Below are 13,727 nucleotides of genomic sequence, written 5' to 3' on the forward strand. Positions count from 1 at the left end.
AGGGGGAGAGGTGATTATGGGACAGTAGGAGAGTTGAGAATCAAGCTTTGCCGTCACAAATTTCAACAACTTTGGAGTGGTATACAAAACAACTTGGGGCTTGCACCCCTTCCAATGAATATGAAGGAAGTGATCAAACTGGCAGGGTGGCTGGTGAGGTTTGTGTGTTTAACGCATGTCTCGGCTCTGGTGGGTTCATTGGGCTGTCAGGGTGGCCTAGAGGTACGCACAGTCACCTCTAAGCTGTCTAGCCTGGGTTTGAATCCAGACCCAGCGACAAACTGTCATCCTAGTGTTTCACAGGCAGGGGGATTCAACAATGCGAGTGCCGTCCCTCGGATGGACGTTAAACTGGGTGTCCCGTCGACCGGGATTATTTGGTGGACTTTAAAGATGCAACGGTGGCTTTTGTGAAGAGGAGGCAAGCCATCGCTGGCACTATGTACAAATACCTGCTCTAACCTACAGGCGGCACTGCATCAGCAGCACAGCTGTGCCCCAAGGCAATGACGCCACTCGCAGTAATATGTTGTATTTGAAAGAAGAGGTAGGTGGTTGCATTGTGTTACCTCTTCTTCACTCACACGTTTTGTAAAAACGCTTCCGCAGCTTCATCTATGGTACCTGTGTATCTTTGTTGAAAAAGCTCTCACTCTGTCTCATTTTATGTTCTTGTTACCCTCACCAAAGGAGAGGGTATTGCATTTGGCTCAGTTTGTTGGGTCGCCAAAATAGGTGACCCTTATTGTCAGTGATTCTGTCTGTTTGTTTGTTTGGATGTTTGTTTGTTTGTCATCAGCATAATTGGTAGTAAACGTGGGCGGATTTTGACCAAACTCGGGTGGAAGGTACATCTTATGACCAAGTGCTTTGGAAATTGTGATGGTTGCTAGGGACGCTTTGGTTCCCAAGCAACAACCGAAAAACCTTCAAAATCGGTACAGTTCACGCGAAATCAATTCCGAAAGCCATTATCCCACGTAGGGTTATCAAATTCGGCAGAAATGATCTACAGGTGATGCTCTATCGAATATATTCCGGTTTTTGTGATATATGGAATACTTCACCCGCAGCGCCCCCTACAATTAGGGTATGCGCGAAAATTGAAGGCCCCCTAGCGACCAGGTGAGTGCATCGATACGAATGAAACTTTGCAGGTTCATGGCACTCAATGAGGACTACAACTTTGCCTCAGGACATATTGACCGATTTCGCTTAGGTCAGGGGTCAAAGGTCAATTAGTGCAAAAATGGATAATATGCGAGAGCTGGAGGTGCCTTCGGCCAAATGCTACTCCTCCTAGGGTTATGGTCGGATGGTCATGAAAATTCACACTAATCGTCTGGAATACATTGTGCACAAACGATCGAGCCGGATTTTCGATTTAGATCTTTGTTCACCCACAGCACCCCCTCGAACTTTGGGGATTTCCGATTTCAAACCGCATTTTCGGTACTTTTCATTCAAATGGATACCGAGTAGTTATCAGTAGGTGGAACTGGATGAGATTTGATATGCATAATCTTAAGGTGATTCCCTCTCCGCTTTATGACATCCATTTTGCTCTATATCTTATAGTTTCCATGATCGGGGACCCATCGCCGCCTACCGGCTTGTTTCTTCGTTTGTTTGTTTGTCTGTCTGCACATAACTTTCGTGTTTTTCTCTGCAACCGCTTGTCGGATTGAGACAAAATGTTCACAATTGGAGTGAAAACTCTTGGAGAATGTTTCAATGGTAATTATGACGTCATAGATCACGTGGTGTGGCAGCCATATTGGAAAAACGGAAAAAATTTGGAACTCTGCATCTCTGAAACCACAGCAAGGAAAAAATTGAAACTTGGCACATGGCAAGTACTCCTCATGGGGAGTGTGTGATTTTTATGACGTCATAGGTGCCCTCGTTATGGTATCATAATTGCATATGTAGAACGCCACATCCGATCAGTATGAAAAATTTTGAGGGTCATCGAGGGATAAAATGGTCCACAGAAAAAAAAAAAACATTTTTCATTACGTTATCGGTCACGTGATTTGGCAGCCATATTGTTTTTTTTCTTTTTTTTTTGTTAAACCTTCAAAAATTTTCTTTTCTGAAGTGGCTGAACAAATCGAGGCGAAACTTTACACGTATAACCGCCTGTCCACGAGGAACAAAAGGTTCACGCATATGATATCATAGGTCACATGGTTGGCAGCCATATTGGATTTATCCTAAAACCTATAAAAATACACCACTCAAAGGAAGTCCTGCTGAGTGTCTGCAATCTCTGATTGTTCTTTTGCTTGTTTTTCTTGTTTCACACGTGTGACTGGAAGTTGCACTGCAATCAATGATTTAAGAGGTAATTTTAACTGACATCAAATAAAAAAAAATAAAAATCCACTGGCACGCCATCTTCATTTATATATTGTAGCTTTATATCACAGCTCCACCAGTGGGTACCAGAAACACCTACCAACTCCACCTGTGAGTGCTGCAAGCACCTGTCACAACTCCACCGGGGAGTGTTGGGAGTACCTGTCACAACTCCACCGGTGAGTGCTGGGAGTACCTGTCACAACTCCCCCAGTGAGTGGTGGGAGTACCTGTCAACTCCACCGGTGAGTGCTGGGAGTACTTGTCACAACTCCCCCAGTGAGTGGTGGGAGTACCTGTCAACTCCACCGGTGAGTGCTGGGAGTACCTGTCACAACTCCACCGGTGATTGCTGGGAGTACCTGTCAGAACTCCACCAGTGAGTGCTGGGAGTACCTGTCACAACTCCACCAGTACATACTGGGAGTTACTGTCACAACTCGATCAGTTGGTGCCATGAACACCTGTCAGAACTCCATCGGTGGGTGCCGTGAACACCTGTCACATCTCCATCGGTGGGTGATGTGAACACCTGTCACAACTCTATCGGCGGGTGGCGTGAACACCTGTCACATCTCCATCGGTGGGTGACGTAAACACCTGTCACATCTCCATCGGTGGGTGATGTGAACACCTGTCACATCTCCATCGGTGGGTGATATGAACACGTCACTGTTTTGGGGACTTTTTCCTTCATTTAGCTGATTTTTGTATCTATAACAGTGATTCAGAAATATTTAAACAATGTTGAAGTTCTTCCATTACGTTAATGCAGATAAACTGATGTTAGTCTATTTTAGCCTCAAACTAGGCGTCACCCTGGCTGGTGCTGTCCGTCTGGACATCCACGTGTCCATCCAGAGCGTCACCTTAAAAATGACTGGACGCATTCATTATATTATTCCACACGTGTATGCAATAACATCTGGGCATGACGCATGTCAAATGATTTTGGGGTCGGAGCTAAAAGTCATGGAGCACGATTTTATTTCCGAATTTGGTCAATTTTAAAAAACTTTTTATGGGAGAGAAGAGTGCAGGATTTTACATGCTTTGGGGAACAATTATTTATTTATCTAAACTTTACCATCTCCACAACCAACAAAGAACTTTGGATTATTCATTTATTTATCGACACTTTACATCTCCACTATGAACACACAACTTTTTGTGGGTGTCACCTAAAGATCCCACATTGTGCTTCGTGCCCATCGTCACCTCATGCTTTGTCCCCTACCCATCCCTGTCATATTCTACTCTCGCTGACCCCCACCTCTCTCTCCCCTCTCCCAATCCCCTTTACTTTCTACTACGTATACGCTCATGTGTGATACTGTTGTTTGTTCCCCTTTGATCCCATGGCAACTATGAACCTGCTTCCCTCTGTCATTGAACTCCTCCATGAGCCAATATTCCTGCCATAATAATAAAAACTACAAGGGCACTCGGTGGAGCACATACCACCGCCACGTCATGCCTGATCCATGACAACATATCGAGCCCAATACATTTTTGAAATATCATGCGAAACAGTACTATATCGTTTTTGGCACCATCTCTCAATAGTGAAGAACCAATATAAAAATTAAATAATTCTCGTATGCAGATCCGGATCCGGATCTTCTCCAAAATCTAATCAGTTCATCCCTGTCACACACCGAACCTGTTCATAAAATTTCATCCACGTTCATCCAAAACATTTTGAGATATCCTGCACACAAACAAACAGACAGACAAGCCGGTAGGCGACATGGGTGCTCGCTATATAATTGCATACTAGTCATAGTTTTTGACGGATCGGACTGAAAATTTTTGACAAAGAGGTTGATTATGGTGCGCATAAAAGCGCGGAAGCCGATTCTTGATTTTAGAAAAAAAAAAAAATTGCGGATTTTTTTTGAAAAATTTCAAATTCCCGTTGCTAGGCAACGGTGGCGTCCATAGCAACGGTGCTCAAAAACATACAACTAAATCCTGGTATGAACCTATCAGTCAAGTCTCATCAAAATCGGTTAACTCCTCTGGCCTCCAGAGCTATCCATTACATACAAAGAACAGACAAGCCGGTAGGCGATATGGGTGGTCGCTATATAATTGCATAATAGTCATAGTTTTTGACGGATCGGGCTGAAATTTTTTGACATAGAGGTTGATTATAGTGCGCATAAAAGCGAGAAGCCGAATTTTGATTTTCGAAAAAAATATAGATATAAATATTTTTCAGATTTTTTCCGAAATTTCAAAGTCCCGTTGCTAAGCAACGGTGGTGTCCATAGCAACGGTGCTCAAAAGCGTACAACGAGATCCTGGTATGAACCTACCAGTCAGGTTTCATCAAAATCGGTCGACTCTTCTGACCTCTAGAGCTGTCCATTACATACATACAGACAGACGGAAAACCTGAGAACAACGGTAGTGTAGCGACCACCCAAAAGGGGTGAAAACATAACCTCCTTCACCTTCGGTGGCGGAGGTAATAAATACCTGGGGTCGTTTGAATTGCAAGCCCTTGTTGAGTATTTGTGCAACATTCCATTTATTTTGGAAATTTTAAACCAAAATGACAAGACATATACCTGCAATGTTTCTGTGTCACCAGGTACAACGTTCCAGGTAAATGGGAGTTAATTGAACCTCTTTGTGACTCCCACCATTACCTGTTCTGTAAGCAGCAGTGCAAGTAAGCAGCTCCAATATCACGGAGGGTGCCAGTCCCAGTGTTCAGCAAGCAAGTAAATACTTTCCCACTTTCAAGCACTTGTTCTCCTATCACCCCATTTCCCCCAAACAACTTTAGCGCACAGGGGTGCGGATGTACTCACGTGGCGGCGTTTGTCTTTTCTTGCGAGTCTTCGTTGAAATTCAACTCACAAAAAACATCGCACTCGTCTCCAACGTAATTAGCAATAGACCTGAAGCAAGATAGTGTTAACGTCATGCAGTCATGAAAGGTGTAAAACATCATTGAGTACACTTCACTGAAAGACTGAATGTGTGCGAAGCACTTGCACAAGGATCTAGGAGTTTGGCGGATTCGTACGGATTTAGCGGATTAGTACGGGTTTGGCGGATTCATACGGGTTTGGAGGATTCATACGGGTTTGGCGGATTCATACGGGTTTGGCGGATTCATACGGGTTTGGAGGATTCATACGGGTTTGGCGGATTCATACGGGTTTGGAGGATTCATACGGGTTTGGAGGATCCATACGGGTTTGGCAGATTCATACGGGTTTGGCGGATTCATACGGGTTTGGCGGATTCATACGGGTCTGGCGGATTCATACGGGTTTGGAGGATTCATACAGGTTTGGCGGATTCATACGGGTTTGGCGGATTCATACGGGTTTGGCGGATTCATACGGGTTTGGCGGATTCATACGGGTTTGGAGGATTCATACGGGTTTGGAGGATTCATACGGGTTTGGAGGATTCATACGGGTTTGGCGGAGTCATACGGGTTTGGAGGATTCATACGGGTTTGGCGGATTCATACGGGTTTGGAGGATTCATACGGGTTTGGCGGATTCATACGGGTTTGGCAGATTCATACGGGTCTGGCGGATTCATACGGGTTTGGAGGATTCATACGGGTTTGGCGGATTCATACGGGTTTGGCGGATTCATACGGGTTTGGCGGATTCATACGGATTTGGCGGATTCATACGGGTTTGGCGGATTCATACGGGTTTGGAGGATTCATACGGGTTTGGAGGATTCATACGGGTTTGGCAGATTCATACGGGTTTGGCGGATTCATACGGGTTTGGCGGATTCATACGGGTTTGGAGGATTCATACGGGTTTGGCGGATTCATACGGGTTTGGCGGATTCATACGGGTTTGGCGGATTCATACGGGTTTGGCGGATTCATACGGGTTTGGAGGATTCATACGGGTTTGGCGGATTCATACGGGTTTGGCGGATTCATACGGGTTTGGCGGATTCATACGGGTCTGGCAGATTCATACGGGTCTGGCAGATTCCTACGGGTTTGGCATATTCGAACGTGTTTGTCGGATTCAGACAGATTTAGCTGATTTGTACGGGTTTGGCAGATTCGTACGGGTTTGGCAGATTTGAACGGCTTTGGCAGATTCGTACGGGTTTGGCAGATTTGAACGGGTTTGGCAGATTCGTACAGGTTTGGCAGATTCATACGGGTTTGGCAGATTCATACGGGTCTGGCAGATTCGTACGGGTTTGGCAGATTCATACGGGTTTGGCAGATTCATACGGGTCTGGCAGATTTGAACGGGTTTGGCAGATTCATACGGGTCTGGCAGATTTGAACGTGTTTGGCAGATTCGTACGGGTTTGGCAGATTTGAACGGGTTTGGCAGATTCGTACGGGTTTGGCAGATTCGTACGGGTTTGGCAGATTTGAACGGGTTTGGCAGATTCGTATGGGTTTGGCAGATTCATACGGGTCTGGCAGATTTGAACGGGTTTGGCAGATTCAAACGGGTTTGGCAGAAGCGAAGGTTTGGCGGAAGTTAGGATTTGGTGAATGTGCATGTTTGTTGACTTACTTCAGGAGTCTCCAATGGGACTGCGTGTCCATTTTGCTCGAATCTGCAATGGAATGGTTTAATGTTATCAAATTTTAAATTTGTGATAATCATTGGCATCTTGCACATGGATCTTGGACAAAGAAGAGCTCATTTGGCCCATCGAGCCTGTGCCACATCTACATCATCTTAGTTCAATCTTAATGTTGGCTTGGTTTGTCAACTGCAGGGAATTTGCAAAAGAAGGATGAACGAAAATGATTTTTATGGGATTAAAATGTGAGTCGGATTTATTTTAAAAACTTTTTCACATTCCATCAAATGTGGCATGTTTTGAACTTTTCTGTTACAGCTTTAATCACGTCGTGTTCAACCAACTTAGTGATTATATGAAACGTTTTCACATCATTGTGACAGCATGGTGCAGAAAGAGACTTGTAACTGTCTAGTCTTGGTTCGATTCCAGACCAGACTATAAACTGTTGGAATGGTGCTTCGCCGGCATCATCCTTCGGATGGATGTTAAGCCGGGTATCCCGTCTGCTAGCATTAGCCGGTGGACATAGTAACGCTGAACAAACTAGAGAGTTCATAGAACACGTTACCCCACACAGTTTTCAAGTTTAACCTCTATTTAGATAAAATGATGATATGAAGATCTTTTTTTTTTAATTCCGGAAGTTAAGCACCATTGAAGCAGTCTTATCCATCACCCTTACACATCACCATATCTTACATGTCCAAGTACTGCTAAACGGATGAGTTTTTGAAAATTCAACTCAGGCAATTTGTGCTATACATTGTTCAAGTTTATAATTCAATGAAAATAAAATAAAGATTGTAAAAGTCAAATAAATGAATAGATTCTGGGGGTTTACCGGTCATTGATGCAATGGCTATTACATCATCCTATCGAACACTTACAATTAGTTGTTTGTGCTTGTTGTTTGTGTCCTTTATGACATCCTTAAAAACAGTAAGGTTCCTGTTGAGAATGGTTTTTACCTCTGCCACCGAAATTGGATGGCGGTTATGTTTTCACCTCCGTCTGTCTGTGACCAGGATATCTCAAAAAGTTAGAGACGGATTCGGACTAAAGCTGTTGGAGAGGTTGGGTGTATGACAAGGACGAATTGATTTGATTTGGGTGAAGATCCAGAAAAGGACAATTTTTTATTTTTGTAAGTGATTCTTTACTATTAAGAGATGGGACCAAAAATGATACATCATGATATTTCAAAAAGTTATGGACGGGCTGTGACAAAACTTGGTGGATGAGTTGGTTAGGTGACACGAACAAGCCGATTCAATTTTGGTTCAGCTCCGAATCCAGATCCAGCCTATTAGTGGGAAACAAAACGTAAACCGTTCAGCCTGGAGGAGGTATGCGCTCTACTGAGTGGGACATGCACGATCGGGACAAATTCAGAGACAAAGTACTGTGAAACTACAGGTTCGATTTCCGATTCGTGTTCAAAACATAACATTCGACTGAAATTAAACTGTTCCTCGACGATAATAAACTGATGTTTACAGGCCGATGGACGGCTGGACCCGAAACTATTGCTGAACCCAGATTTTCGCTTCGTGTGCGTGGGGTAATTTCAGATCCGTAAACAAATCAACTTCAGTCGAACATTAGGCCTGGCCATCAGATTTGTGAAAGACCTACGTCGAAAACGTCTTTCAGCCAACCTTACAAATTCGGATTAATTTGTGCCATTAAAGAACCAACTAGAGAGTTCATAGAACACGATACCACGTGCAGTGTTCAAGTATATACAGGAGGGCCTTACCATTCGTGGGGGATACGTTCTTGAAAATTCACATGAACCGCAAATCCGCAAACTTAGGGGGTGAATAAATGTGGAAAATAGTCAGCCAACGAGTAATTATTTGAGTGGATTAAATGCGATCCGCAAACCTTGCCTTAATAGATTCATCATGATCGAGCGAATCCGCGAAGGGGAAACCCATGCACGGCAAAGCCCTTCTGCACTTCGATTTTAATAAAATAATGATTTTAAAGTATATAAATTCAATGTATATAAATCCAAGTATACAATTCGATAAGAAATAAGTTTGAACGAGGTTTAAAGGCGTATAAATAAATTAATTCCGGGTTTTACCGCCGTTTTCCCAAGTGTCTATAATACCACCCGATCAAACACGTTTCATTAGTTCTTCATGCCTGTTGTTTATGTCCCTTATGAAGTCCTTAAAAACAGTGAGTTTCATGTTTGGAATGATTATAAATTTATTTTGACTGCTAGGCAGATGGACAGAGTAAAAACAACCGTCTCGCTCCTCTCTGCGCACGTGCGATTGGGACGCATTCAAAACGAGGATACGGTAAAACGGCAGATTTGTCTTCCGATTCATGTTCAAAATTTAACATTCATTTTAAATAAGCTGTTCCTCGAGCAACAACTGACGACTATAAGAACTGATCAGGCAGACTGACGGACGGACGTCGACGTAACTAGTATTAATTCAATTAGTACAGCAGATAATTATTGCCAAATCACATAGTACGGTGTGGCAGAAGTACGGGTAAGTAGTGGTTTTTCATCTCATTGATCAAGTAGAAATGGTTTGACATCGCCATTGATATAAAACATTATAATGCCAAAGCAACGGGTTTAAGCAAATTTGTAAAGTTCCACCATTTGTCAAATTTTCATTTTGTGCCTTTATCGGCTCACGTGTCTGCAAATAAGCTTTCAACGCTGTCAGACATCTCAGGAGACGGCAGGACATTTTCTTCTCGCATCGTGCAACTAAGTTCAAATACAAAATGAATTGTACATTTCTTGATTTGTCGTGTCACGTGATCAATGATCGATTCCTCACCAGAGAGAGTGCCATCGTCCAGCTGTGCTCCTCTGGTTTCAAACCCACTGCATTCTGGGATGTCACACACCTTAGCATCATCTATCCTCACTTGCTTGGCCTGCGGCTCATCAGTGGGAATTGACGCAAAAGTCCTCCAGGTCTTTTCACTGCAGGATTTTCCTTGTATATTGCCCTTCTGTGTCGGCAGGGGAGCTCCATGTTCCATGGCGGGTACATTGAAGGAATGCCAGCCAAGGCTGTGCTGTTTCCAGTTGTCCATCACACTAGTTGTTGCGTTGTGCATTTGCAGGTAGAGTCTGTTCCCTACAGGGTGTATACGTACATATGCAAGACACCAAATTACTTTTCAGGTACTCCATCAAGAGCCGCAAAAAAAAAATCAAATATACGTTTTACACATTAACAGGAAAACAAGGTAATTATAGAACAAAATGACGGATCAATATTGAAACCGAGGATAACAGCCACAGAAGGTTCAGCTTCTAACGACATGAACGAGGCTTTTCGTAAAGAAAGAAGAGTTCCTTTCAAATAACCACACCGACTACATATATGGATCTTGCTTCTGTTCAATACCTGTGTGAACCAAGTGGATCACAATTGTGAAAGACCACACATATCATCGCGCCATGACACCTGCGGACGGTTGTGCAACATACAAGGGAACTGTCAACACAGCATAGGTGTTCCTTGCCATTTCAAAAGCTCACCTGCAGTGTGCTTGCGCCTCCGTTTTGGGAAGCTCACGGGTTTAAATGACCAGAGGACTTTCACACACAAATGCACAGGTGGTTCCAAAGTTTATCTTCTCGGGCCTTCTTTTATGGAAGCACCACCAGGTGACGATGACGGGTAAAGTGAATCTCTGGAGGCATTTGTGCCGTGACTGAGCCAGATGAACCGGTTTGACAAGGCGATTCAAAGTCACTAAGGAAGCACACAGTACTTTTCGTGGAAAATGAATACATTCACATTCATTTAACATGACTGTAAAATACTCATGTAAACATTCAGCATTCTGATTACCTGCAGCACAATAAGCGCTTCCACATGATTGAAAACTTTTATCAACTCGACCCGGACCAAGACCCAGGTGGGGGAGTCTGCCAGGCCGACCGATATGTGTTGTGTCAATAATTTATCCGCTGTGCTAATTTAATTAGCACAAGAGCACAGGTGGACTGCCCTACTGCACAGCAGCAATATACATCATCAGAAAAAAAACCCAATACAAGTCAAAATTAAAATTCGCTAATTAATATTCTTAATTATCTTAACCAATTGATTGTGTGCATCAACACACAAAATCATGGATATCCCAAACTGAATCCTGAACATAATCCAAAAAAATCAAAGCAACACCAAACCACAAATCATACACGACACCAAAATGATCATTTTTATGGTTCACTCCATCTAATAAGTTTGTGGACAGGTAGTGCACTTATTTACCTTTGAGTTGTCTAATCTGGGTTTGATTCCAGGACCGACAATAAACTGTCAGATTGGTGATTCTCAGGTAGGGTGTTCTGTCACCAAGTACACGGCATTAGTTGGTTGGCGTTAAAGATCGCACTGTGCGTTCTTTTGCGAAGAGCTGATGAGTCATCGCCAGCACCTTGAACAAATTACAAATTCCTGTCCTCACCATCCTTGGACAAATGCCAGGCATGGCAGGTTTAAATGCACCATGGAAACCAACAAGAAACACAACCAAAACTAGAGAGCATCTCAAAATGCAAAGCCTGTCCGCGTCCGCTTTGTGCACAAACTAAACGACGAAAATGAGTCAAAAAATAAAAATAAAAAATTGGACATTTTATTAATTTATGTTCTCCACAATCTCATGATTAAGGTTTGATGAAGATTTGATGACAAAAGCTCAATTGGTAAAAAAAAATAATAAAGTTACTGCTAACAAAAGCTCAAATGATCATTAAAATTTCAGGTCAATTGGTTTAAAATTGACAATTTTGTGTGACGCTCACCCTTTGACCTTTTGACCAAATAATTCATTTGTTTTTTCCATATTCTCAAAAAAAAGATTTGCTCAAAATTTGATAACAAAAGCTTAAATGGTAAAAACGTTACGGCCCGGACAGACGGACACACATGATTGATCAACCCCGTCCCTCGTGCAGCGGGGTGGACGGGCTAACGAGAACGGCACTCGGTAGAGCGTATACCTCTGCCAGGCTGCACAGTTTACCTTTTGCATCCCACTGACGGGTCGCATCTGTTGACTTGAAGCAAAATCTAATCAATTCGTCCTCGTCACACACCGAACCTGTCCACCAAGTTCCGTCCAAAACTGTCCCTAACTTTTTGAAATATCATGCTATGTACCAGTTTTGTCCTAATCTCTCAATTGTGAAGAATCACTTAAAAACAAATAAATAATAATTTGGATCCAGGTCGAGATCTTCACAAAAATCTTATCAGTTCGTCCTTGTCACACACCGAACCTGTCCAACAAGTTTCGTCCGAATCGGCGCATGATCTTTTGACACATCATGCTCACAGACAAACAAGTGGTGAATACATATAATCGGTCCAAATTCGGTGGTGGAGGCAACTAGTTAAAGCCGTTCGGTGTGTCAGACGATCCTGCATCAAGCATTGGAATTCCGTGGGTCTTGTGACTTTTAAGGAAAAAGCATTGAAAACCAGAAATCAGTGCCCACTTACACCTTGAATATGGTACAGAAGTGGTTGGTACATAAGTGGTTGGGGCAGAATCGAATTGCAGAGTCATCCATCGGATGAGGAACATAACTTCCACGGCTTCAACGACACAGTAAACCCACTCTCTTCCCCACGGGTGTAGTTTTGTGGTTGCCGTTGGCTTATATTAGCTCGTTCGCCTTTTGATGGCATTTGCTCCATCAAGGGTTCTCCTACCCATCTTGGCTACCGGAGTTGCCACGAGCCGCCAACCGGATGGGTGTTTTGAGGAGATACAGTCTCCTTACTCGATGGCTCATCCACCTTTTGTTTGGTGTTGTTTTTAGTCCTGGTAGGGTGTCACAGTCATCCTCCCCATTGGCAAGCCAGCGAGGGCAGTCGGTTCAGTTGCAGACAATCCCAACCCAAGCCATGCGGCAGGTAGTACTGGGTTACACGTTACCAGTGGCAGTCCAGATATTTTAATTGATCCAAGCAGCCTCAACCTCTGAGAGGGTACATTAGGAATCCCTCATAGTTGCACATAGAGGCCTTTGAAAGGGAAAATGGTTGTCTTCATCCTTCGGCTTTAGACTGTGTGACATGTCGCAGGTGTGAGTTCTTCAAAACCTGTTTTGTTTGAGGACCTAACAAAGGGAAGAGATAATATAAAAGTCATGTGGGCAAGAGTGTTATTGATTGTGTACTAATACATTTTTGTTATGGTATTTTATGCCATTATTTAATCTCGGTTTGGCCGATTGGTCTGAACCCGAGGCTCATGATGCGAGGATCCCAGGTTAAAATCCCGAATACCAATTGTATTTGTCCATTATGTACTAATTCTTGTAAAAGTACAATGATGTCTCCTAATGTCTTTGTCTTGAACCTGATTTATCTACAAACTACTTCATCTTTGAAACTCATCGACTAACTGGTGATCAGCAGGGCAGAGACAATGCATTCATGTGGCAGACAACACTTGTTGCTCACAAGTCGTGGAACATTTGCTGTTATGGGACTCGACCTGTGCCTTGCTGCTTCGTTAAGTTAGGGGGTTCAATATATTGTTGTAGATTCTCGCCCGTTCGGCGTGCACACGACCTTTTCAATCCAATCCAGGCCGCGCGTCCACCGAACGAGCAATCCAGTCGTAACTTCCGAATCAACGCCGAAACCCAGCTACGGGTGTTGTTAACCACACCATAGATCAGCCAACTCTTCTGTCCACGCGCTACAGGGTGGATCGCCGAATTATCGATGTACCTAATTATTCGCGCAGACAGAAATGCCGGGGATCTACACCTCAACGGAGCCTGCACGAAAACGAGCAGC

At 43.5% G+C, this 13,727-nt stretch overlaps 1 protein-coding gene across 3 annotated transcripts in view; it reads right to left on the reverse strand.

Annotated features, from left to right (window-relative positions):
* LOC147027384 (uncharacterized) overlaps positions 1 to 12,045 on the reverse strand; it is a 50,644-nt gene extending 38,599 nt beyond the window's left edge. Inside the window, exons 1-5 of one of the 3 annotated variants that reach the window (XM_085876743.1) lie at positions 11,938 to 12,045; positions 10,439 to 10,655; positions 9,726 to 10,031; positions 6,894 to 6,936; positions 5,184 to 5,273 (exon numbers count right to left, since the gene is read on the reverse strand). In XM_085876743.1, coding sequence (XP_085732869.1) covers positions 5,184 to 5,273; positions 6,894 to 6,936; positions 9,726 to 10,011 — 419 coding nt within the window. In that variant the 5' untranslated portion in view covers positions 10,012 to 10,031; positions 10,439 to 10,655; positions 11,938 to 12,045. Of the gene's footprint in view, positions 1 to 5,183; positions 5,274 to 6,893; positions 6,937 to 9,725; positions 10,032 to 10,438; positions 10,779 to 11,180; positions 11,299 to 11,937 lie in introns of those variants that run through there. The other 2 variants (XM_085876742.1, XM_085876744.1) reach the window with 2 other exon arrangements.
* Positions 12,046 to 13,727: the final 1,682 nt, after the last annotated feature.

Source organism: Eptatretus burgeri, chromosome 4, assembly GCF_056783735.1.
Source record: "Eptatretus burgeri isolate ZD-2024b chromosome 4, Ebu_testis_v1, whole genome shotgun sequence".
NCBI lineage: Eukaryota > Metazoa > Chordata > Myxini > Myxiniformes > Myxinidae > Eptatretus > Eptatretus burgeri.